The sequence below is a fragment of the Anas platyrhynchos genome, chromosome 2, assembly GCF_047663525.1.
Source record: "Anas platyrhynchos isolate ZD024472 breed Pekin duck chromosome 2, IASCAAS_PekinDuck_T2T, whole genome shotgun sequence".
In the NCBI taxonomy this organism is placed as follows: domain Eukaryota; kingdom Metazoa; phylum Chordata; class Aves; order Anseriformes; family Anatidae; genus Anas; species Anas platyrhynchos.
The window spans coordinates 122,185,708-122,208,786 of NC_092588.1; the positions used below are offsets into that span (position 1 = coordinate 122,185,708).

Genomic DNA, 23,079 nt, shown 5'->3' on the forward strand with positions numbered 1-23,079 from the left:
ACCCTGTTCAGACAAGTATTCCTGCCTTTTTCAGTTCATTTATGTTGCAGCTTTCTCTTCATGAGACTAATGTAGTGATATATATACATTTCAACCTACCTTATTTCTCAGCATTTCTAAAACATTTTTGAAAAATCCTAGCTATTGTGCTTAATGTATTGAAAGTGCAGCTTTGAAAGTCTCACAATTCTGTCAAATCAGAACTACACTGATTCATATCTTGTTAAGAAACAATTCAGACTTCATGGTGTAGTGAAATTCTAATTTATCCACTGTCATGGTGATCCTCCAGACTGTATTATGTGGTTGCAAAAGCTGAGATGGTGTCTACATCTTTTTTTTCTTTTTCCTACCTTAAAAAGCCCGAACTAACAACTTAGTTCCTACATATGTGATCTCAGAGTAGCAGAATTGATTACTTTTTCACCTTTCCTTCTCATACTCATATTTTGTAATATAACTGGCATAGGCCACCATGGGCCACAGTGTAGAAAGAGTAAAGAGTGAAAACAGAGTTAAAAGTTGAAGTGTATTCTTGATTATAATTATAGCATTCCTAGCATGACAGTAAAGAAACTTGATGTATGGTGTTCAATTTGTTATTTTACAGCTTGTTAAATTTTTATACTTCATGGTTGTGGGAGGTAGCTAAAAACAAGAAAATATACTGTGCTCTTACAGAAATTATTTTGACCTCTAGGTAAAGTACATTTATTCATGTATACATCGTCTGAACTGTGAGCTGCTTTGATTGATGTAATAGATTGCAGATACATATGGCATACAGAGGACCTAGGTTAGGCTGGGCTCTGGGCTCTTTCATGATGGACTGTCTAAATATAAACTAGAATCAAAATGATTAAATTGGTTTTAATTTGTACAGAAGTGTTATACGAGTGTAAGTTGTGGGACTGAAATGACAGACTGCATGCCTTTAATTAGGAAAACTGGTCTTAAATTAAATAATTGCTGTATTAAAATTTAAGTATTTCCATATTGGTTTGTACAAGGACTACATGGGAATGAAAACCAGTGTAATTCTTTCACATGATGTCTTTAAAAGTGTTGATAGAATGAACCAGAATAAGAGATTTGACAGCGTGTCATGTGTCCATGAAAATAACTACTTGTAGGAAATAATAGGTTTATAAGTTTAATGAGTTGGATATTAGGGTATGGATAAAGTCTAAAGTATGTTCACACAGAATCACATTTTGTCCATGAACCAAGGAGTTTGGCAAACAGATTGTATTTCAGTTGTGGAAGAAACAGCCAACCAAAATGTCCATTCGCCCCCTGCATATCTCTCATGATCATTCCTATTGGCTTGGAGAAAAAGAATGTAAATTAATCCTCTTCCTTGCCTTTTAAAAGCCAAACTGTGCATTTCTGTGGAAGGTGAGACTGCCTCCTTTTATCTGCCATTTCTGAAATCAGGGCAGTGAAAAAGCCACAATGAACAGAGGCAATTTTGAATTTAAATGAGGCAAGAAAAAAATGTTTTTTTTGGAAGGCTAACTTTATACAGGTATACTAGCTGACATTTTTTAGAAAACTTTGTTAAAAAATACCATATTGTTCAGTTATTTGAATGGATCAGAGGAGTGTTGTGGGGTTCTTTGGGGGGAGAAAGCTGAGTTGGAGTAATGTAGTGAAGGAGTGATTTTCTGTCTTACTAAATAATTTCATCTCAATTATTTCTATGTTTTGGCTCTCATATCCGCTGAGGCCCTGTCAAAACCTTAAAGCCAAAAATGGCAGATAGTTACCTGGTTTTGTTGCATTCAGTGCTTTACTTATAGAGTGCAAGTGGCTGCTAAAGCAGAAAAGGATTTCCATTTTCTCACCCAGCAAAGAACGAGAACCTCCCAAGCACAAGTATTTGGAGGAGCAGGCAGAGGATCTGGTGCCTTCGTGTGAAATCTGTAAGCTTCAAGAAGCTTGTTGCTTCCTGGCAACAAGTGGAATTGCAGTATTTATTTGACAGAGAATAGTCGTCTCAGCTCGGCAATCTCTGTCTGTCACCTCTCTTTGAAGATCTGTCCCCTCAGTCAAGTTTTTACTCCTTTTCCATTAGGAAGCTAAGAGCACTTGCTACTGCCATCTTATGTCTTCCTTTTAGGAGAAAAAGAGAGATGAATAATACATGACAGACCAAAATTTTCTGAAGTAACTACTAATTTTAGGTGCTCCAAGATGCACAGCCTTGCTATTAAGTAAAAAAGACAAGTGAGAACTGATCACACCTGTATTCTGTATGCTTGGATTCTTTCCATTTACTTCTGGATCCAGTTCAAAATTCTGATTTCAGTCTTTTCAGTTCTCTAGGTGATCCACAGCATGGCTACTGTTTGGTCACTTCTCTATTTAAACTATTGACAGAAACGCAACATAGCAAAAACGACATTATCCTAGGTTTCTGCACATCACCAGTTTAAGTATGAGATCATACAGAGTCTGCAGCAGGATTAAAAAAAAAAAAAAGTGAAAGCAATTTTTTGCTATTAAACATCGCTTCTGTGAAAATGTCTGTTTTGTCCAGGAGAACTGCCAGTGTTAATGTTATCATGGTTTGCACATTAAATATTCTTAAAAAGTCACAGTGGTTCATCTGACACAGAGAGGAAAACTGTCTGTGAAGGCTTTCTAAAAACGATTGGAAAAATTTAATCAAAGAGGCATCTAACCATATCTTGTTTACATCTGTTATATTTTTTTTATTAAAATTGGCTTAAAAGCTTAGCCTCAAAGGTGTTGCGAGCTTTTGGTAAAGCATAATGACAGCTGTTGTTCCAGTACAATTCTTCAAATCTGTTTACGGTTTTGTGGGAATTCCATTTCCTTTTTGTTTGTAACACACAGGTAACTTGGTATCCGGACAATACCGGGACGTTCAGTCATGTTGTAGTGGTTGGTGAATTAAAGAGAGCTCTCAACTAAGCTTAACATAGAAGTCATCCCTCTATTGTATTACCTATTAAAAATGGAAAAGCTTTAGAGCATCCTACCTGGTGTTCTGCTCTGATTGCCCAGAGCAGAACATTATGCACAATTGTCAGGGCAACTAATCCCTTAGCCTGCTGCTACTTGAGGTCTTGTCTAAGGTCTTGCCCTGCTACTTATGAGTAGTCAAAGAAAGTTGTGTGAAGTAAGGCTTTGCTTCTTACTACGTAGCATGTGCTGACCCACTTCTAAAGCAAAGTAAAACCAGGACTTAGGGTAAAGAGAGTAGAAGTCGATGCTGACAGCTATTTGTGGTGAAACAAAATCACTTCCAAACCAAAAAGCCCTTTTAACTAATACATTGCAACTCCATTTTATTAATACTTTCCCCTTTAGACTCTATCCTTATTTCTGAAGTAATTTATATTGCAAATTCTTATTCTTGTTGTAAATTGTAGAGTACATTTCTAAGGTTCTGCAGAATTAAATATTTATTTGTAGAGCCAGATTTCTGTTTTTCTGTAGGCTTGTGAAGTACTGTATTCCTACTTGCCATTTAAGACCTGCATGTATTTCAGGTTTTGAGGCACTTACGCCAAGGTATGTTTGATGTACGATGCTGCTTGTCCTGCTGACTTCTATGCCTGTGTTTTACATGTTCTGGGAACAAGCGGAGACTGCATAGAAAATATTTTAGGGGGAAAAAACGCCTGTAAATAACAGTGCATTATAGACATCGTTATGCTGCAGTGGCCTTGTCTGCATAGCTTCTCTGTGCCGAAGACTTCAGCATTGCCACATGTTCCCTTGACAGTTTGATGTGTGTGTACAGGAAAGCACAGAACATGTCATCCAGCTGCTCAGCAATTTGAAAGGAGAGTATGGGAGTGGGAAGGGACAGGAAAATAAGTTGTAATGGATAGCACTGTATTAGGAGATCAAATTTTTAAAGAAGGAAGGGTGTTGCACAATAATTTTCTGCCATTTATATTACTAACCTTGGCAGGAATTAGTGCTGAGAGTTCCTGAACAGCGGAAGCACAAGAAATGCAGCAGCAGCAGAGTTCTCTGCCTGAAAAAGGAAGAAAAACTTGCAGTAATATGGAACAAAGTGGTATGTTCATACCAAAAAAAATTAAAAAGAGTAAAATGTTAATCACAGCAGTACTTTGGTACAGAGTGCTTTCATGCAGTCAACTACCAGCTAAGGTTAGCAGCTTTCATCTATACGTTGTGTTTCCAAGTCTTAAGGGTTATCTGTTTTTCAAGTATTTTGTTTTATGTAGGGGTTGCTCGTGAAACCCACTGCATTCTACGTATGCATTCTACAAAAATGCTGAGTCCCTAGAGTGCTTCTGCTTTTGTTGCTCCTGATGTGACAAAGCTGAAGAGAAGCACTCTGAGCAGGCATTATATGAGCAGGTTATTGAAATGAGTACTGCGTCTTGTGTAGAGTATGTCTTGAGACTGAGCATTTGGGTGTGACAGAGCATTCACAAACTTCAGCATTGTTTTTATTGGGGCAACCCTACCCTGAAGCTCTTCTCATAGACACTTTGAGTGTGGCTTTCAGACGCACTCAAGTTAAGCCCCTGTTCTCATTGGCAGTGGCTATAATTGGAAAGCCTTGCATTTGCAGTTCTTGTGTTTGCATTAATTGCGTTGCAATGGAAGTAAATGGCAGCACCTTCTCCCTGCTCTCCTCTTGCACCGTGTTTTTCTCTGCAGCTGTGCCCACTTGCATTGAATCAAAAAGGCTGGGTTGCACAGGTGAACGTGGGCTGTGGTTCTTCACATTATGTAGTAATTTCATTGTAAGATATGAAACAAATTGTGGCACTTTTCGCTCCTTTGAAGGTGGCTATGAAATCATGTCTTTTCCTTAGCTAGTGGGACTTAGACCAGCTTTCTTTGTACCTCAGTGTGAGGCCATGCAGTTTTAGCATCTGCATTTCTAGAGAAAACTAGAAGAGAAATATTTGATGCGAATGCCTCTGTACGTGCATGAACACGCTGGTGTTTCTATAAAAATTCTGTCAACCCCTGTAGGAAACTGTTTTCTAAAAATAGTGAAAGAATAAAGGCTGATTCCTAGATTAATTGCTTACTACTTTAAAGCTGTGATATTCTAGAAACTTATTTCGTTGAATACACTTTTAGTGTCTAAGCTAGTTACTATCATTTTGGGTAAAGCTGCAGGCTAAGCTGCCATTTTTTCCAGTTCACTGTTTCGATGATTTCTTTCAGTCTTGACACTCTTTGGCCCTTTGAGTTACATATGTATTACTAAAACATAAAGTGTGTAGCATAGCATGGTGCCTGTGTGTTCCTGAAAGTAAAACTCTTAAATACTTAAAAGCAGTCATTTCCATACCATAAACAGCAGTAAACTACTTTAATCTCTTAACTACCTTTGGAAGGACAACACTTTAATTTAAATTATATCAAATTGTTTTGTAACCAGGTAGATAAAATGCATTCTAAAGTAAAATAAACAAGGGGATTGTTTGGTATAATGCGTTTCCAATTTTGTATGATTCATTTTAATATGAATAGGGTTTTCAGCACTTCTGCATTACTGTAAGAGAAGGGACTAGCTTCATAGTTAAATGATGTAAAGATTTGAAATCTTACTGCATTATTCCTCTTCTCCTCTCCCATCTTTCTTTCAGTAAAGTGAAACATCAATTTTCTCAATCATGTCATAGATAATATTTTCTAGACTCCTAATGAGTCTTGTTGCTCTTTGACCTGTAGCAGCTGGGTGTTTCCCTATCTTTGCTATCCATCTAAAGTCGGGTACACTGCTGCAGTTTTGGCCTTATCAGCATCAGCTGATCAGAGTTTTACTTCATATATCTCTAAATGAAGCTAAATTTCATTTTTATTAATTTATTTTGGTTGTTCTGAAGTAATATGATATTGTTGACTCACTTTCAAATTATGATCTACTTGTTCATATCCTTTCCATCCCAATTGATTCCTAACTGTTTGCTTCTCATCTTGTTTTTGTGTGGTTGGTTATGCTACATAAGTGCAAGGACTTCACTGGTCTTGGTTGAAACTGACTCTTCTGGCAGGATAGCTTTAAGCCAGATGAACTAACTGACCTGGTTCAATGCAGATACTTATGCCAGTAGTGGGAACGTGGCACAGGGGTACCAACAGTCACTTAGGAGGAGGATGAAACTTCCCGCTTTGAGGACAATGCCAATTTAGTCAAAACTACTGTAGGAAATTGCCTTAAACTGAATTGTATCTGATGATTTGAAAAGAACTGATTTACCTACTCTAATCTTTTTTTAAGCTAGCCCATTTATATTTTAAGTGGTGCTGTGTTACCCATCTAATTTGCAATGGAATTGTTTAGCAAACACTTCTTTAATAACTGTCCCCTTCCTTTAAATAACAGATCAAATCTTTTTATTTTTTTTCCTACTGAAGTGTGCCTATGTGCATGTTTACATGATAAAGAATGTTTAGTTCTTGTTCTTTGTGTTCCTTGTGAATTGCATCTTATTTGTTCTTTGCCATTCTGATTTGACCATGGGACTTGGTGCTTGTATACACTCAGCATGGATTATTTGACCTGTTCATTTATTTTTATTTTTATTTTTTTTACTTCAAGTGCTTTCTACTTAAGCGTTGGGTTTAGCCAAGTTCCTGTCATTCCATCTTCTGTCGTTCTTCTGTATTGGATAGACTACATACAATATGAGAGGTCTCTTACAAAGTTGGCTAGCTTACCTGAATTGCTGTCTTCCCTTGGTTTTGTTTTTTTCCTAAAAATAAATAAATAAATAAATAAAATCTATGAATTTATTGAAGTTTGCTCTGTTGAAATCTTGTTCCTTGTATTACCATTTTTTTTCTCCACCTCCTTTCTTTATTAAGAATCATGAACTTTGTGCTGTTAGGAGTACATTATTAGAACTTCCCATCTTTCTGAGCTGATTTGTTTTTACCTGTGAGTCACTTAGAATCCAGTTCAGTTTAATCCAGTTATCTACCTATCTACTTTTTCCACCTCCTACTTCAAATCAAAACACATACAATTGAAATAAAAACATTCTCTTTCACCAGCTTATTCCCAAAACCTACTTAATAGCCATTGTCCAATTAGGTTCCTTTTCTACTATGTCTTCTACAAGTGTTGTAGTCTTCCCTGTCACCATCTTTTATTATCCCTATTTTCAACCTTCTTCTATTTTCTTGACATCCAAGTAAATACAGATAACTTCTGTTTACAAGGCACTGCTCTCACTCTTTTGACTGACATTTTCATTCTGAGCAAATAATACTCTTCTTTATTACAATTCTAGTAATGTGATTTATTTTGTTAAATCTTACTTGTTATGCCAATTAAGTTATAATTTTGATAATGTGTAAGGATTATCAGTTCTTCTTGTTTATTCCCTATATTACCATTGTTAGTAAACAGACTGCTGCTATGTTACAAGATTGGCCTGCTGCCTCCTCTTTACCCTTCAAGGATTCTTTTATAAATCATTGTATCACCCATAGCTGTAGGATCTCACCAGAAGCCCTGTTATTTGTACATTCTGTGGGGTTTACTCATCAGTCCCATAAATATTCTGACATAGAAAATTCCTCAAGTGGTCGTCTCTTTTCAAAGATGCTGCTCCACTTCATGCCAGAGCTCCTGATACTGCTGTGCTGCTCCTCAGGGTACTGCTCCCATCAGAGGAACAAAACCCTGCTGTGCCCCCACCCTGTCACCTCTAGGAGGAATCTTTCTCTATTTAAATTGTTGAAAATACAGTAATACAACATTTTCACAACTGCTGCTGAACAGGTCATGCCTGGGGGTAGGAGGAGTGTTCAGTGTTAGGGCCTGTGTTTAGCTGTTGGCTTTGTGGGTTTTTGGTATTTTTTGTTTCAAATCAAAGTTGGAACAAAGTTACATTCTCATAACAACCTCATTGTGGGGCTGTCACGTAAACCTGCATAAAAAAGTACATGTTGTGTTGAGGGCGTAGGGTTTTATTTAGGAAGTTCTTGCTGTAAAATTGAAACTGGTTTTGGATATTTTCTCCTATTCATTCATTAGTAGTAGTAGTATTAGATACATAGTGCCAAACCTGAGCATATAACTGTAAAATTGGGAATTTATGTTGGTTGATGCTGTCTGTACTTCAGTTGCCATCCTTTCAATAGATGTCAAATTCATAGGTTTAGAGCTTAGGAAACAATGAAGTTGGCAGGGGACTATGGTTATTGAATATAGCGGTGGACAGTACATAAGGTTTTCAATCCTCTCTAATTTATTTACTCTAAGCATTTCTTAATGAAACTAGGGTACTTTGCAAAGTCACATAGCCTCAAGAAAACCATAAGCTAGCAACTGTGTGAACTTGTTCCTTGCTTATAACAAATATGTTGAAGATTTAATGTCTTCCAAAGTAAGAGAATATAACTTAGGATAGTTTTGTGTGTTTGCTTTCTGTTTTATTTTTTAACTTGCAGCATAAAAAAGTTTTTAACTATCATGTGAATTGCCAAGAGAATACATTGTCATGATCCCTGGCTATTTATACTGTTTCTTCTCCCTGACATTTTAATTCACCGCTGAATTCATACTTTGCATGTTTAAGTACTGTTAAGACATGAAAGTTGTAGGGTTAAATCTGTAGACAGTGCTTTAAAGCTCCTATGATAATTGTTCTTAGGTATGTATTCTTTTACTATGGCTCTTGAGACAGCTATTTAATAGGCAACATTTGAATAATACAAATGTGCGGTTGGTAAAAATGGATTAGGGTTTCAGGGTGGTACCAATGGGTGATATTTAATATTGAATGACATGTATTAAGACAAATGCTTTTATATATAATTTATTTGGCATTGTAAATGCATTTATCTTGTGAGATACAGACCCCCTGTTGCCACATGAAGTATTCTGGAAAGGTTTGGAGTAAATAAATAATAAAACCACTTTGATATACAATCTAACAATATTAAATATTAAGACTTTCACATGATTGATTTTAATACTTAATTAACTTATTTAAAGTCCAATGTAACTCTGTTTTTGTATTAAAGATTAGACAGGCAGAAGTTAAAATGCAGGAAATGTTATTCAATGGGACAAAATTAATTGCATTTCATGATCATCAGACTCACTGGCTGTTAACCTGTCCATCAGTGACATGATCTTGTTTGTTTTGTTCTGGACCCCAGCTGATGTTAATTTTAATCTGCTTTTCCATGTCAGTCCATTTTTATGTTTGCATCATTCTATTTTAATGATACATAATCTGATACATTTTATAAAAGAAAACAGACTTGCTTTATGCTAGTCAAAGTCTGTCAAGTTGTGCACTTTCTTCAGAGTTAGTGAATGTTCCTCGTTCAGCATGTTTCTGCAGGAAGTGGTAACAACCTACAGAAGTGGCTGAGTAGCATCCCTGCTGGGCTTGATCCTAGCTACTTTTAACCCAGGCACTAGATCTTCTGTATTAAAATAGACATAGTGGTTGTAAAGGGTTGTATGGTCTGTAAGAAGTGGACTCAAATGAAGGAGAGCAGAAGAGCTCGGTGGTGTGAGTTAGTTGGTTTATGTGGCCTAAGTCACTCCTAAAGCAAAGAACAAAGCACTGAATGTTAGAGGGTGGAACAGAAGTTTCAAAAATGTCTGTTAGTATGTGTCCTTCTAGTTAAAGTATCCAACTTGAATAAAATGGTCCTCATTTTTCAGAGTTCATGCTCAGCACTGTCTCCTGCTCAGCCTTCTGTTCAGAGAAGGGATCACTTTTTTTTTTTTTTCCTCTCCCCCCTCATTTAGAAGGATTCATTTAACACCTAAAAGATATGGCCAAAAAAGCAATCTTAGCATCTGGAACTGTTTCTAGATCTTTTGCAAGTCATGTGTATTTCATTGCTTGAAATATACACAATGCATGTTTATTCTTCTAATGTTTAGTTCCATATTTACTTTAAAATGTTTTTTTTTTTTTGCATTCTGGAGAGTACTCACTTCTGCATGCTAACATGCTTGATTACTTCATAAGCTGCAAATGAGGGGCAGAATTGTGAACCCTCATAACATGATGCTGTCAAACTTAACAAAACATGCATAAGACCATTACGACATCAGACACTTGCTTTTAGTCAGGTCATTTTAATCAATTTGACTTCACAGGGCAGCTAATTTATCACTTAGCAAAACAAGTATTTCCTCTACTTGTCATCAATTTAAGTAATTAAAATGGTAAACTTTGCTATATGCCATAAAATAAAGACCCAAAGATAACATGGAGAAGGTGGATGATACAGTCTAATGGAATGAATACAAAGTATTATTTAAATACTTTGCTACATGTCAGTAATTTTCAGAAATGTTGTATTCCAGTATCACTGCTGGTATTGATATACACAAATTTTCATTCCTAGCATATCCAATATTGAAAAGCATTGCTTGGTTTCTTCCTCCAAGATAGGACATTCCCTTCTTCCTTTTTTCAAGCATTAAAAGCTTCACCTTTTTGCTTAATTGGGGAAGCAATGTCAGAGATGTCAGAAAACAAGAGTGGGGTAAGTTTTCAGGAATGTACCTTGTTTGTTCAAATAATCCTGCAGTCCTGGCCATGTACCTTCTTGGTTTTCCTAAGAGTGGTTTCAGGTTGCAGAGGAAGCTGGTTTGGAGACTTTATGAGAATTTATGCAGTTCTACCTGGGTAGACCTTGTCCAGCCTGCAGTTCCTCTCCTTTCAGTTCACCACCAGCTTTTCCAGAGAAAATGGTCATCGTAAATGGTCAGGATGGCCCACTTCTGTTTTACCTATTCAGTTGCACCTTCTAAATACTTTTTGTGAGACTGATTATATTTTCTAATTTTGCCCAAACAATATGAATGTTCTTCGGTAAATAATATATAGGTGTGATTTGGTGTGTTTTGTGCTCATAGTTTGAATAAATCATTTTTAAAGTTCCATATAAACACTGATGATTATTGGAAACATTAGAGGTGTTTTTTAAAAAAATAAAAATGAAATTATTTAGTAACTATTTTAGAAACAATGCATGTTACCCATATGCATTTCAATATCTGTTGCAAGTGAAGAGGTAAATGAATGTCTTAATGGCTTGAAATGAAGTACAGTGTTTGTGTTCAGATTGTGATATGTTGTTTATCAAATACTGATTTTAAATTTACAATATTTTTTTCATATTAGGGTGGCCTTGTATTTTGCTCTTGTGGTAGCGAACAGTCTCACTGCTAAAAGAACTCCACAAAGTTTGGTTTTATTTTGAATTTTTCAACTTCTATTTGAACATTCATTACAATCAGCTTATTACATGAGCATTTATTATAAACATACATGTATTACAGATGACTCTGCTCTTTTGTACTCTTCTGGTTGTAATGATGTCAATTTACATTTGCGTAATACATGACATTGCCATGTTTTGCCCAGCTCCAGTCCAGATGACTGGTGCTTCATTGGTGCTTCAGCTAAAGATAGAGCAGATCTCATGTAGGCTTTTGCCTTTGTCTTGTATTTCTAGCTAGCAGATAATAAATAGAACAGGTACTTGATCTCTGGTATGCAGAAAGAGGTTGTTACAAGGTGGAAACCAGTAAGGTGGATATTTTATTATCTATGACTGTGAAGGAGGCCATTTACAGAGAGTACAATGTGTTACAAGCCAGTATCTCCGCAGCATCCTTTTCACATCCAATGGAGTTCTGAATTTTAAAGCTCATCTTTCATGTGACTTTTGATGTCTCCATTGAGAACCTGGGCTGACAGGTGACAGACGTACTGACAGGCTGCCTCTCCTAGTGCTGACAACCACACTGGGTTCATTCACTGGGGGTGTTGGTCCGGGAGGAGCTGCCCTGTGGAGCTCTCCTCAATGGAGACATCATACAGCACTGGGCCCTGCCCTGCTCTCACTCTTAGGGAGCATTGCCAAACACTGAGCTTACATGCCTTGGCCTCTTGGTTGGATTCATGTCTCTTTTCATTCCCCTAAACTAGATAAATGTTTCATATGCAGCCCTAATTATTTTTGCATGTATATTAAAGAATAGTAGAGCTCCCAGCACTGGGAAGGTTGCCTGGTCTCTGTTTTTTTTAAGCCTTCGTCTTTGGAGAAAAATGGTAGGAATAGATAACAGAATCACTGCTAGTTTGACCGAGATTTGAGGTAGGCAGTATCAAGTCTTAGAGGCTAATAATTGAACTTTAGATGATTTTAATAACAATTTTATTGTTTCTTATTGAAAAAGCTTTTAACTTGCATCTTATTTAATACGAGCAATATGTTATAGGCCATTACAAATCAACCACAAACCTGTAAAGAATTAATCTTTCTTGGAGTAAGATCCCAAGAGTAATCGTAATTATTTAATAGTTTCCTTTGTTCTTTGTTAGTAGAGCTGAAAAGAACTTAAGTATAAAACCACAAAGAAAATTGTGTGGACTGTGGAGTGACAAGACTGATAGTTAGTGATATTTTTTTGGAAAACTAATCAAATGTATCCATAAGCAAACACAAATAACTGATTAAATCACTGTGTGAATATCAAAAGTAAATATCTTAAGATGTCTAAAACCGTTCTAACAGTCTGTAAAGTAAACTGTAGCTCTTATATGTTGTAAAGGCATGGCATTTGGGGAGAGTCAATAAATAAATAAATAAAATAGTCCAAAGCACATTGTGTTTTAATGAAGTGGTGGCTGCTAAAACTGTGAAGGCCAACAATGTGGTTTTGAGCCTGGTTCTCAATTTGAAAGGCTATCCAAGTTGTGCCTTGTTCAGATACGGTCTGAATGATCATAACAATAAAAAGTTAAACTCTGCTAGGACAGTATAAATAAACTTGTAAGTCTTACAAAGACAAAGTCAAAAGGTCAGTAAGAAAGCTAGTAACAATGATACAGCAAAAAAGAACAGGAGCAGCAACTAAAATTCCAACAAGGAGAAAATTGTAAACACCGCTTTCTACAATGTTTTTAAAAGTAAAATCATTTTTAATTCAATTTTTCATTCGTTTATTTAAAATATCAGGTAGCTACAAACATCCGTCTATAATATGTAGCCACAAGACTGCAGGTAAACGTCAAAATGTTTAAGTGGCTAGCAAGTTGGTAAACGTTTTTCTCCAAGTTATGTGTTTTCTATGATTATGGTTAATAAATCACATAAACACGTGAAGTGTACTTGTGCTCATAATTTTTTTTTTTTTTTGACTTAGTACAAAGAATCATTTGAGGCCATGCTGTGTTTGTGTTTCTATGAGGCCATGATTATTTGATTGTAATAATTTGACATAAACTTGTACCACTGCAAAAGCAGGTAGTCCTGCCTTCCCTCAGTGTCTGGCTGCTTGTTCCTAAGAGCTTCAGAGGGTCTGTTCTAGCTAAGCAGTAGTGGGAGAGGTGGTATGATCATTTCAGCATCATGCTAACACGACTGCCACAGCAAATGAGGGATAAAACCCACACAGTGGATTGGTTTGAAGGTAATGCCTAACAGTGCTCCTGCTAGCTTTGTATCTTATTTATTGCATTTTTCACATAATGTAGTAGGACAATAAAGCTGAAGAATAGGATATAAAACTAGAAAAGTCTTAAGAATCCCAGTCACTTTTCATTTATTGGTGATAAACTAAAGGTATTAAGCATACATGGCCAATGCCTTGTAACAACCAAGGGAAGAGCATAATTGAAGTGATTTCTGAATTGATAATATACCAATCCTGATTGGTACATACCTCTTTGTGTTTGTCTTTATCTATTTATTTGGAAATACAATTTTCTTGGAGTTAGAAAGTTAAGATACTGTAAATGAAGCAGTTACAGTAAGTGATACTTAAAACTCAGATGGCAGACACAGGTAGCTAATTACTGTGCTTGGGCAAATCAAACCTATTTGGCTGCCATAGTTCCATCTCTTTCAGGCTGTTAATAAATTACTGTACAGTGACCAAAATGTAGTCTTGACAAATGTACTCTTGCACTATGTTAATGCACTGGAAAGGTCATTTCTCTGTCTTGCTGCTCTGACCATAACACCATCTGCTTTTTACCTCTATTGGCATTTTCTTATTCATTGCAGCAAATATTAGCTTGAAACATTCTTCGCATGAACTTCTACCATCGTTCTTGTTCACTTGTGTGATATTGATTGGAATTCCATTCAGCCTTTAGTGATGAACCCGTATCACCCACTTGCTGGGCTTTCATTTACGTACTTTCTCTGCTTTTGTCCTTAATTTTGGAGGAACTTCTTTATAAATATTCACTAACCAGGAGATTAAGTTTCTTCAAATGCTTCATTAACACCACCCTTCTAGAAACTTAATGTAAATCTCAATAAAACTGAAATCACCAATCATACTGATCAATATTGTCTCATTCTTTTTTGCATATGTTTGCATCCCTCTGCCTGTTGTCTCATATTTGACCCAAGGTTTCTGAAATACAAGTGGTTAAAAGAGAATTTTTTTCTAGGGTGAGGTGTCATGAGTCCAGAAGGGTGATGATGGGTCTTACCTCAGCTTTGCTTTACAACTTTCATTGTTGCCAAGGTCTAGCATCAACTTTCCCTAGAATCAGAATAAAAGGGACTAAAATCAGACTAAAAGCTGGAAAAGGAAGGAAAGACATTCCTATCCCAACTCACAGTCCTTCAAAACCATATATGTATTTTACTTGCAGTGTGATTGTCAGGAGGTACTATAACAATTGTTTTGGACTTCAAATAATAAAACATTTGAATGGAAATACCATTATTCCACTATTCGACATCTAATGGTGATGTTTTGTCTGAAAAATAAGGAAAGATTTTAAGCATTTTCAATATTGACTTGTGTGATTGCAAAATAGCTAAAGAAACACTGAGTGTTTGTTTTTCTGTTTTTCCTCAGATAAATATCCTTTGGTGGAAATTACTCTTGCCAGTATGTATCATTCTGTGTCTGAAACTAGTCACCCTTTGCAAACAGAGGAACAAGAAATAGGCATTGATCCCTTGCAGAGTTATTTGAACAAACCAGAGGAAGGTGAGTTTTGTAATTTTTTAAAAACTTTATACATAGAAACCTTACATAAGTGTGTCATGGTAACTGTACCTGTCATAATTTGTTTAATTCTCTCAAGGAAGTTGAACAGGGCAACTTAAAGAACATTTCACAGAGTGTGTGTAGAGCACTCTGACACTAATGAAAACCACAAAAAGTCAACTTTCAATTACAGACAGAAACATTAGCCAAATGTTTAATGCGCTGTCATCCTTTTTTAATCATAAACCAAACACTGACTTCAGCATAAGAATATTGAAATGCAGCATGGCTATGTTACTTTCTGAAGCACGGGCTCTTTTACATTGCTTTGCTTTTAGAGTTTTTTTATTTTATTTTTTTTCTTTAATACCATGATAGAGCTCAAAGCATTATTTTAGAGAAGATTACATAAATATAAAAAGGCAAAAAAATCCAAATCTTGTTTGACTCACTTTCTTCAAATAAGAAAATATGAAAATGTTCTCATTGAAATAATTACTGGAATTCGAAGTCAGCTGTATGAATGGGCTCTAAAGGTAGAAATTACTTTATAACCCTAAGTAAATTAATTAAATGCAGTATTTGGAAGACTCTAATGAACAGTGAGAGCAAGCTGCTTGCATAATGCAATGCATGTCTGTGTTGCTTGTCTTCTCTACTTATTTGCTAGTAGTGACAGTATAGTTGGTTCGAAGAAAGCGATAAGCTTAACAAGAAGCTGAGATCCTTGTCATGAAAACATTCCTCAAGTACTCAGTTATACACAATGGCACCTTAACTACCTGTAATTTTCCAGTCATTGAACACATGTACCAGGAGGGCAAAATAAAAAATTTATTTTAAATTACAGAGTTGAAACAACTTTGTCACATTTCTTAAGTCCCTCACCCATATCAACCATTCTGTGTGGGTGTATCTGTCTATAAATCTTATGTTTACCATTGCTTACTAATAAAGCTACATCAAGTTTTGCTTAGCCAGGTTTATTACTTCAGTTTATAGGAAGCTGATATTTTACTTCAAAATACATTAGTAAAGCTTCATAGTTCCTTTGAGTTAATTTTCTTCATTTTTTTCCTCATTGCTTTACAAAGCTTTTTCGGTAGTAAAAAATGAACATGAACATCTAGGAGGAAGTGTTTAAAAACCTGATGAGTAGATGAAATAGTGATTCCAGGTCAGTGTTACTCCTCTATTATATTTGACATCTTAATGATACGGAGTGATTTTAGTTTGATAAACTGGAAGGATTTTTGTATGTATTTTTAGAAACTGAAAATAACCATTTTCCAGAGGAAATATAGCTTGCTTCTAGTCTACACCAATCAAGAAAGATAAGCTTTTTCTAATTTTTTTTCCCTAAAAAATATTGGTAATTCTCTCCACTCTACTTCAAGGAAAATCAAGATTTTTACCCTGTTAAAAAGCACAGTAAATTAATTTTACCCTTTATTGTGCCCAGAAGCGATTAGTTACCTTGACTGAAAAGGTTTCTCATTTTTATCCCAACCTTAACATTTCTGACATACAAAGTTATTAGTATTGAATTGATGTTTAAAAGTGCCATTAATTCATTTACCCCAAATGTTCATTAACAATGTAAATGTATGCTGATGTTCTATGAGACAAGGAAGTGACTAATGACTCTTCGCACTAACAACACTTAAAATGAATAGAAACTTTAGATAGCTAATCTTGAAGTAATCAAGACCCTCATTCAGCTTGGCATCTCTGTATGCTCTAAAACAGCTGTCAACTGTTAAAAATATATACACAACACCACATACGCACATGCGAAGATAAAGATATGTAAATACACGGTTCCCCAAGTCATAAAGGTTACCAACTATGGTACATTTTTTATGTGCTATCTATGTAAATATTTTATATAAAGCATCCATTTCATCTTCGTATTTTTTTTCTGAGAGACACATACTGCATTTTAATTTGAAACTTTATATATCCAAAATAAGTCTTTGAATTTTTAATATTTAATTTTATGTAAAGGATATGTTTAGGCAGTGTTAGGTCTTGGGATGTCAAAGTATACAGTCATTCCTGTCCATCCAGCCTGGTTAGAAGTTTAGAATAAAGAAACAATCGGTGTTTTGCAAATTAACTATCTAACTCTTGAAACAAACAATAAATTGGGTGGAGAATTAACATAATTCATATTGAAATATATATGTGTGTGTATATATATACGTATATATATATATATATATATTCTTTATTCCTTCTACCTATCCAGTTTTCTATCAGTAGATCTGCAGCATACTAGAAAATTGTGAAAGTCCTTTATCTCATTGAAGAAAAATCTGAAAACCCTCTTAAAAATACCATAGGATGCTATAAGTATTGGGAAAATGCAACCATTTCCTAAATACAGAGAAGATCTTGCAGACATTTCTTAAATTTAGAAAAGGTTTCCAGTCTTTTAAAGGTTTATGTGAACAAACACACTAATGCTTTAGTTAGGATAAATTCATTGTCGGGACAGGCAGGTCCCAAGCGTTTTAACAGGAACATCCCAAGATGTTCCTGAATTTCAGTGTATACACTAAAATATTTCAAGCCTGAATGTTTTTCAACTCAAGTTTCAGGTGACATACAGAATCTATTTGGTGAAAATCTGTAGCAATTACAATGCAAGATACATCTTGTTCCATCTTCGATCATTCTGTATCATGTACCATAGATGTTTTCAAGAGAGATGGTCCATTAGTTGGAGATGCTCTGTATAATATTGTGGAATATCAGGACATGCAAATTATTTTATGAACGCTTAAAGAATTGCCTTGGAGGTGAACTTACAGAATTCTTCACTGAGATGGACATGTCACTGATAAGTATGTTGAAAATAAGTATTTAATAATAGAGATGGTCAGATTTGTTAATGCACAGGGAGGACTGTTTAGCTGATACTAAAGCTCGATGGAGAATTGTGAGATACAATGTCACGTTGGAGTTTCAAAATCATCTCCCAAGGCTTTCTCAGAAATCTTGGAAGTACATGGATTGTTGTTAAGCTGGTTGGGAAACCATGTAGACTAGGTTTTATTTGTTGGCTGTCAGCTTGAAAGGATATATTGGATGGAATTTCAGAAAGATGTTTTTTGAGTCAAGTAGTATTCAGTGCTTTCATTACAATCTCAATGAAGTTACAGAGATCAAACGTGTTTTATTTAGGACAGGGTTGTTAGCCTGATGGAGGGCAAACATACTTTGAATTGTATTCTTCAGATTTTTGAGAAGTGGCCTGAGAGGAATAAGACATGGTTCAGTAGGAGCAGTTGTAAGGTTTAATGTTGCAAATACTAGGCAGAAGACCATTATCTAGCTGAACAAATAAAACTAAAGCACTGCAGATGAGGTAAGTGTCATATAGAGAAAGACCTGGGTGGTCACAGCAATCCAAATTTTTGTGCAGCTGAGGATCTTTGAATCTTGAGTTATGAGGAGTCACGAGAATGTGCTTGTTGGCAATTTTACGATGTCAGAATAGGTTGTTAGTTACTAACTAACAGTCAAGATCTTTCTTCTTCTCCTTTAATATTTAAAGTATTAAAAAATAATAATAAAACACAAAACACAAAAGATAATATTTCACTCTTTTTCCGATGGTTGATTTGGCTTATATTGTTTTCTTTATGTCTGATTTTTTTTTTCCAAGATAGAGAAATAAATGTTGTTTGTATATATGCACTCATACATTCTTTTTTAACAACTAGTACTAATTATGAGACTGGAATTCACACTTCTGCAGTCTCATAATTCAAAGGTAAGATTTTAGTTCTTTTAGGAAAACTCTACTTTCAATTATAACTTTCGGATCTGGTTGTATTGTCATTTACATTCATGTATGTATACATGCCTTTTTTTCTTTTAATTATAAGTTGGTTTTATTGTACTACATTTTCTGTTCAAAAAATGTTCATGATATAGTTCATTCTATTCTAACAATAATTTTGAATGATTCTCTTTTAAATAGGGCTGTTTATCAGACTGACACGAATCACATCTTTTTGGTCTCCAGCAGGCACTTTATAAACACTGAATACATGAAGAGAAATTTCAGAAACTTTGCACTTCTGCTTTCTCACTGTGTGCTGCATCTAACAAGTATTTTGTTCATTTCCAAATGCTCGAGATTTATATTACATTGAAACAAGATAGCTAGGGTAGCTGTTTCTGAGCTGCAGTAATTTTTTACTCTAGGTTATAGGACTCACCACATTCTGACATAAGTTTTGAGGAATGTAGTAGGTAGTATTCCCATTTCATTCATGTAATGGGAAAGTTGATCCTCTAAGGACAGACTGGAACAATGCATTTAATACTCCTCAATTTAATTTGCTCAATATCACAATTAATACAATTAAGGTCACTTGAAATGAAACTATTAACGAATTGGGTAATTTACTTTAACAATGTCAGTGTGTTCTCACAATTACATTTGCTTTAATTAGTGTACAAGCTATTATTTAATAGCATACTTCACACAGAAAAATGTAATGTATTCTTTGTTCTTTATAGAAGAAAAGGGGAAACATTTAATGGGCTTGATTGTTTGGGGTTTGGAGATTTGGGGGATATATTTCTTGTCTAAAAAATATAGCTAGTGGTGAGAACACTGGCTGATTTAGCTGAAAGGACAAAGGTAACTACTGGAGTGTCTGACTGAAATGAATCTAGGTGAGATAGATCAGTTGCCCATATCCTACTTACCATTGCATGCCTCTTGATTCTCAGGCTGTCGTGAAAAAATATGAAGTGGGAAAAGAGCATTCATTTTCCCATTTTCACCTTTTTATGTGTGTTTCCATTGGTCCTCATTTGAGAATTTTGCCGTTCTGGTACTAACCTCATGACACTGATTTCTAGAAATTCTTACTATATAGGACTATACCTTATGTGGTAGTTTGAGAAACCTGGCTTAAATCAGTGTTACACAGAAAACAAAAGGGGAACGAAATAACACTGTTCACCTTTTGTGGACCTAATAGGACCCATATGCTGTCAAACGATTTCCCCACATCTTAAGTGTAATTCACGTTAGGCTATTTTGGGCTTGACTTTTCCATTAAAGGCACAAGTGTGTAGACTGTGGAGGTATGCTAGAGAGGGAAGAGCTTTCTTTACTCTGGTTTGATTTGTATTACAAGAATAAAAACAAGAAAGGTTTGTGGTGTTGTTTTTTTCTCTACATCTTGAAGCACCATATGCTAACTTAACAAGCATTTTAATATTCATTTATTAATAATAGCTACTGTTTATCTTGCTTTCAAATGAGCAACAACAGGGTTGTAGTGACAAAGGCTATTGGAGCAACACAGTATGTCTTGAGCTAACTCAGCCTGTCACTAGCTTCTTCCATAGGACATTTTCTCTTCTGTTTTTTGTCCTAGAAAAATATTAAGTGATCAGATAGCAACGAAACTATGCATATTTAAATATATTTAAAAATTAGCTGAAAGTATCTAGCACTTGGTTCACTTTAAAGTGAACAATCTTTAAAGCACTTTAAAGATTGTAGTATTCAAGGATTTAACTATACTGTAGAGTTGTTATTAGGCAGATGTAGACCGTATTGTGTGCCCTAAGTGATATGAGTCAAGTAACAGCTTTAAAGTAGAAGGCCTCAAACTCAAGTTTTGTTAGGGCCTATTGATCCAGAGGGCTTATAGACGAGCCCAAGGTTGCTCTGCTCCTGCTGGGCTGCTCAGCTTGGACAGTAACGCATCACCATGTCCTCGGATAAGTAAAAGACTAGTGAGATGTGAGCCTTTTGGTTCAAATGCCTTGCTGTAAATTCGTATTTAGGAGCTGAGGGAGTGTTTTAAATGACAACAGCTGTGGCAGTGTATGTGAGTAGCTGGCACAGTCCTGTGGCTTATGAGGATCCAGGGGGACTTGTTCCAGTGCGCGACCACCCTCTCAGTGAAGAACCTCTTCCTGATGTCTAGCCTAAACCTCCCCTGCCTCAGGTTGACACCATTCCCATGGGTTCTATCACTGGTGACTAAAGAGAAGAGATTGGCTCCTTCCCCTCCACTCCCCCTTGTAAGGAAGCTGTAGACCACGATGAGGTCTCCCCTCAGCTTCCTTCTTACCTAGTTTCTCCCAAATCCAGGTTAAAGCTCAACTAGTTGGCTCTCATCTTGACTCCTAGTATACTTACACGTGTGCTTATATTATATGTGTGATAAAAGCAAATGATGCAAGATGAATGAAGAAGGAAGATTTTAAAATAAAAAAATAAATTTGATATGGCTATTGGAGCTTAAAATACCAAGTGGAAATTCCCATTTTAACTATACTAACCTCCCAAACAGCGTTAAAACAGAAGAATCTTTTCAATAAGAACCCGAAATATAACATGAAAACTACCTTGTTATTAGAAGTTATACAGAAGCCAGTGATGAGAATTAAACAATTCTTTGAATATTTTACTCAGACTTGATACAAAAATATAATGAAGGTTAGTACATGTAAACACCTCACATATTAAGTGTTCTGTGCAATGATCAAATTATGTTAAACGGCTATATCTCCTACATATGGGAAAGGAAGACTCTCTTAATTTAAAAAAATTGAACTGTTCAAGTTTGATTTTCCTTGTGTATGTATAATAAAAGACTAGTAAATCAGAATTCTAGCTGAGGCCAGCATGATTGGTACAGGATAATAATCAAATGTGTGTGTTCACTTCTGTCCTTACGTACAGAAGGCTGTAATTTACAAAGCAGTCTGTAAAATGTATGCAGCTAGCTGATGTTACAGACCCCTGTACCCGAGATTAAATGTACATTAAAACATTTTGAAAGATTTTAACTGCCACAGATTTGATTGTATTAGAAATTGATTACTCTATATAACAGAAAAATGTCAGCATAAATAGAATCTTTCCTGTCTTTCATAGATGTGGACGCTTGTAAAGATCTGGAATTCCTTATTTCAGAAGGTGAAGTGTTTGACCTCCTTTCACTGAAGTGATACCACCATACTATATTTCAAAGCTTCAATTTTAGGCTTCCTATTAACTAATAAACCTTATTCTTCAGCCACCTTGCACACACCTGTCATTGTCCTCTTTTTACATGGAAAGCTAAGGTGTGTAGAAGGGGAGAGGAATAAAGTACTGTCATACTAGATATAGATAGTTTCTTGCCACTTAAAATAACTAAGATGTGTATTATTTATTGACAGTCTGGCCTTTTAACAAAGAAAAATAGGCCTATGCTTAGGTTGCCACTGCTACAAACGAAACAGCTGATACCTTAATGAACAACATACTGAGGGCCATCCAGGACATAAGGCAAATTAAGCAGGTTACAAACTGCGTATCTTCTATTTAGATATAGGACATCTCCCCAGCTCTGACAATTAGCTCTACTGATCAGGCAAGCAGACAGACAGAAACAGAAGGAGGCCATTTGTATCAATTTGAGGAACAGAACTAGTAATGAAGTAAAATATCCATAGCAGGTATTTTCACCTCCGCATTGGAGCAGATATTTCTAACTGTTAGTTTCATCTTCACAATAACAAATACATAAATATGTGCTGTTTAACAAAAGCTTATTTTCTGTTGTTTACAAATTGAGAGCAAAGGAATAATAATACTTCTAACCCAGAGGGTTTTTAAAAAGGAGAAAACATTTTCTGGACATACAAACAAATATGAATCTTGGTAACCTGACAGCTTTGTTTAAACGTTGAATTTGAGTTTCCTTTCATGAAAATCTTTTCAAAGTACAGCAATTCAGCTGTGAAAACCTGAATACATTAATGATGACAAAGAACCTCTGGAATGAGCCAACGTTTGTTTTTGTTCTTCTACAACATTTCCTGATGAATTGCACATACAAAAAGTGTTGCAGGTTATTTTAATTTTCCTTTCTTACTTTGATAATAAATGTCTCCTCTGTTTACCTTTTCAGTTAAGGTACCTTATTATTACTAATCAGCTTTAATTATTTATAACAAAATGACTGTGAAAGATTTTTCTTTGATGTAGAAAAAGTCAGGGACCTGATCCTGATCCTATTAAAATTAATGGCAAGGTTCCAATTGACTGTAAAAGCAACAAGCCTGAGTGC

General features: G+C 35.5%; 1 protein-coding gene across 8 annotated transcripts in view; it reads left to right on the forward strand.

Annotated features, from left to right (window-relative positions):
• TBC1D5 (TBC1 domain family member 5) overlaps positions 1–23,079 on the forward strand; it is a 317,118-nt gene that overhangs the window by 112,258 nt on the left and 181,781 nt on the right. For all 8 annotated transcript variants that reach the window (XM_072033495.1, XM_072033494.1, XM_038173782.2 and 5 more), the window contains one exon: positions 14,843–14,977. In XM_072033495.1, coding sequence (XP_071889596.1) covers positions 14,878–14,977 — 100 coding nt within the window. In that variant the 5' untranslated portion in view covers positions 14,843–14,877. The remainder of the gene's footprint in view (positions 1–14,842; positions 14,978–23,079) is intronic.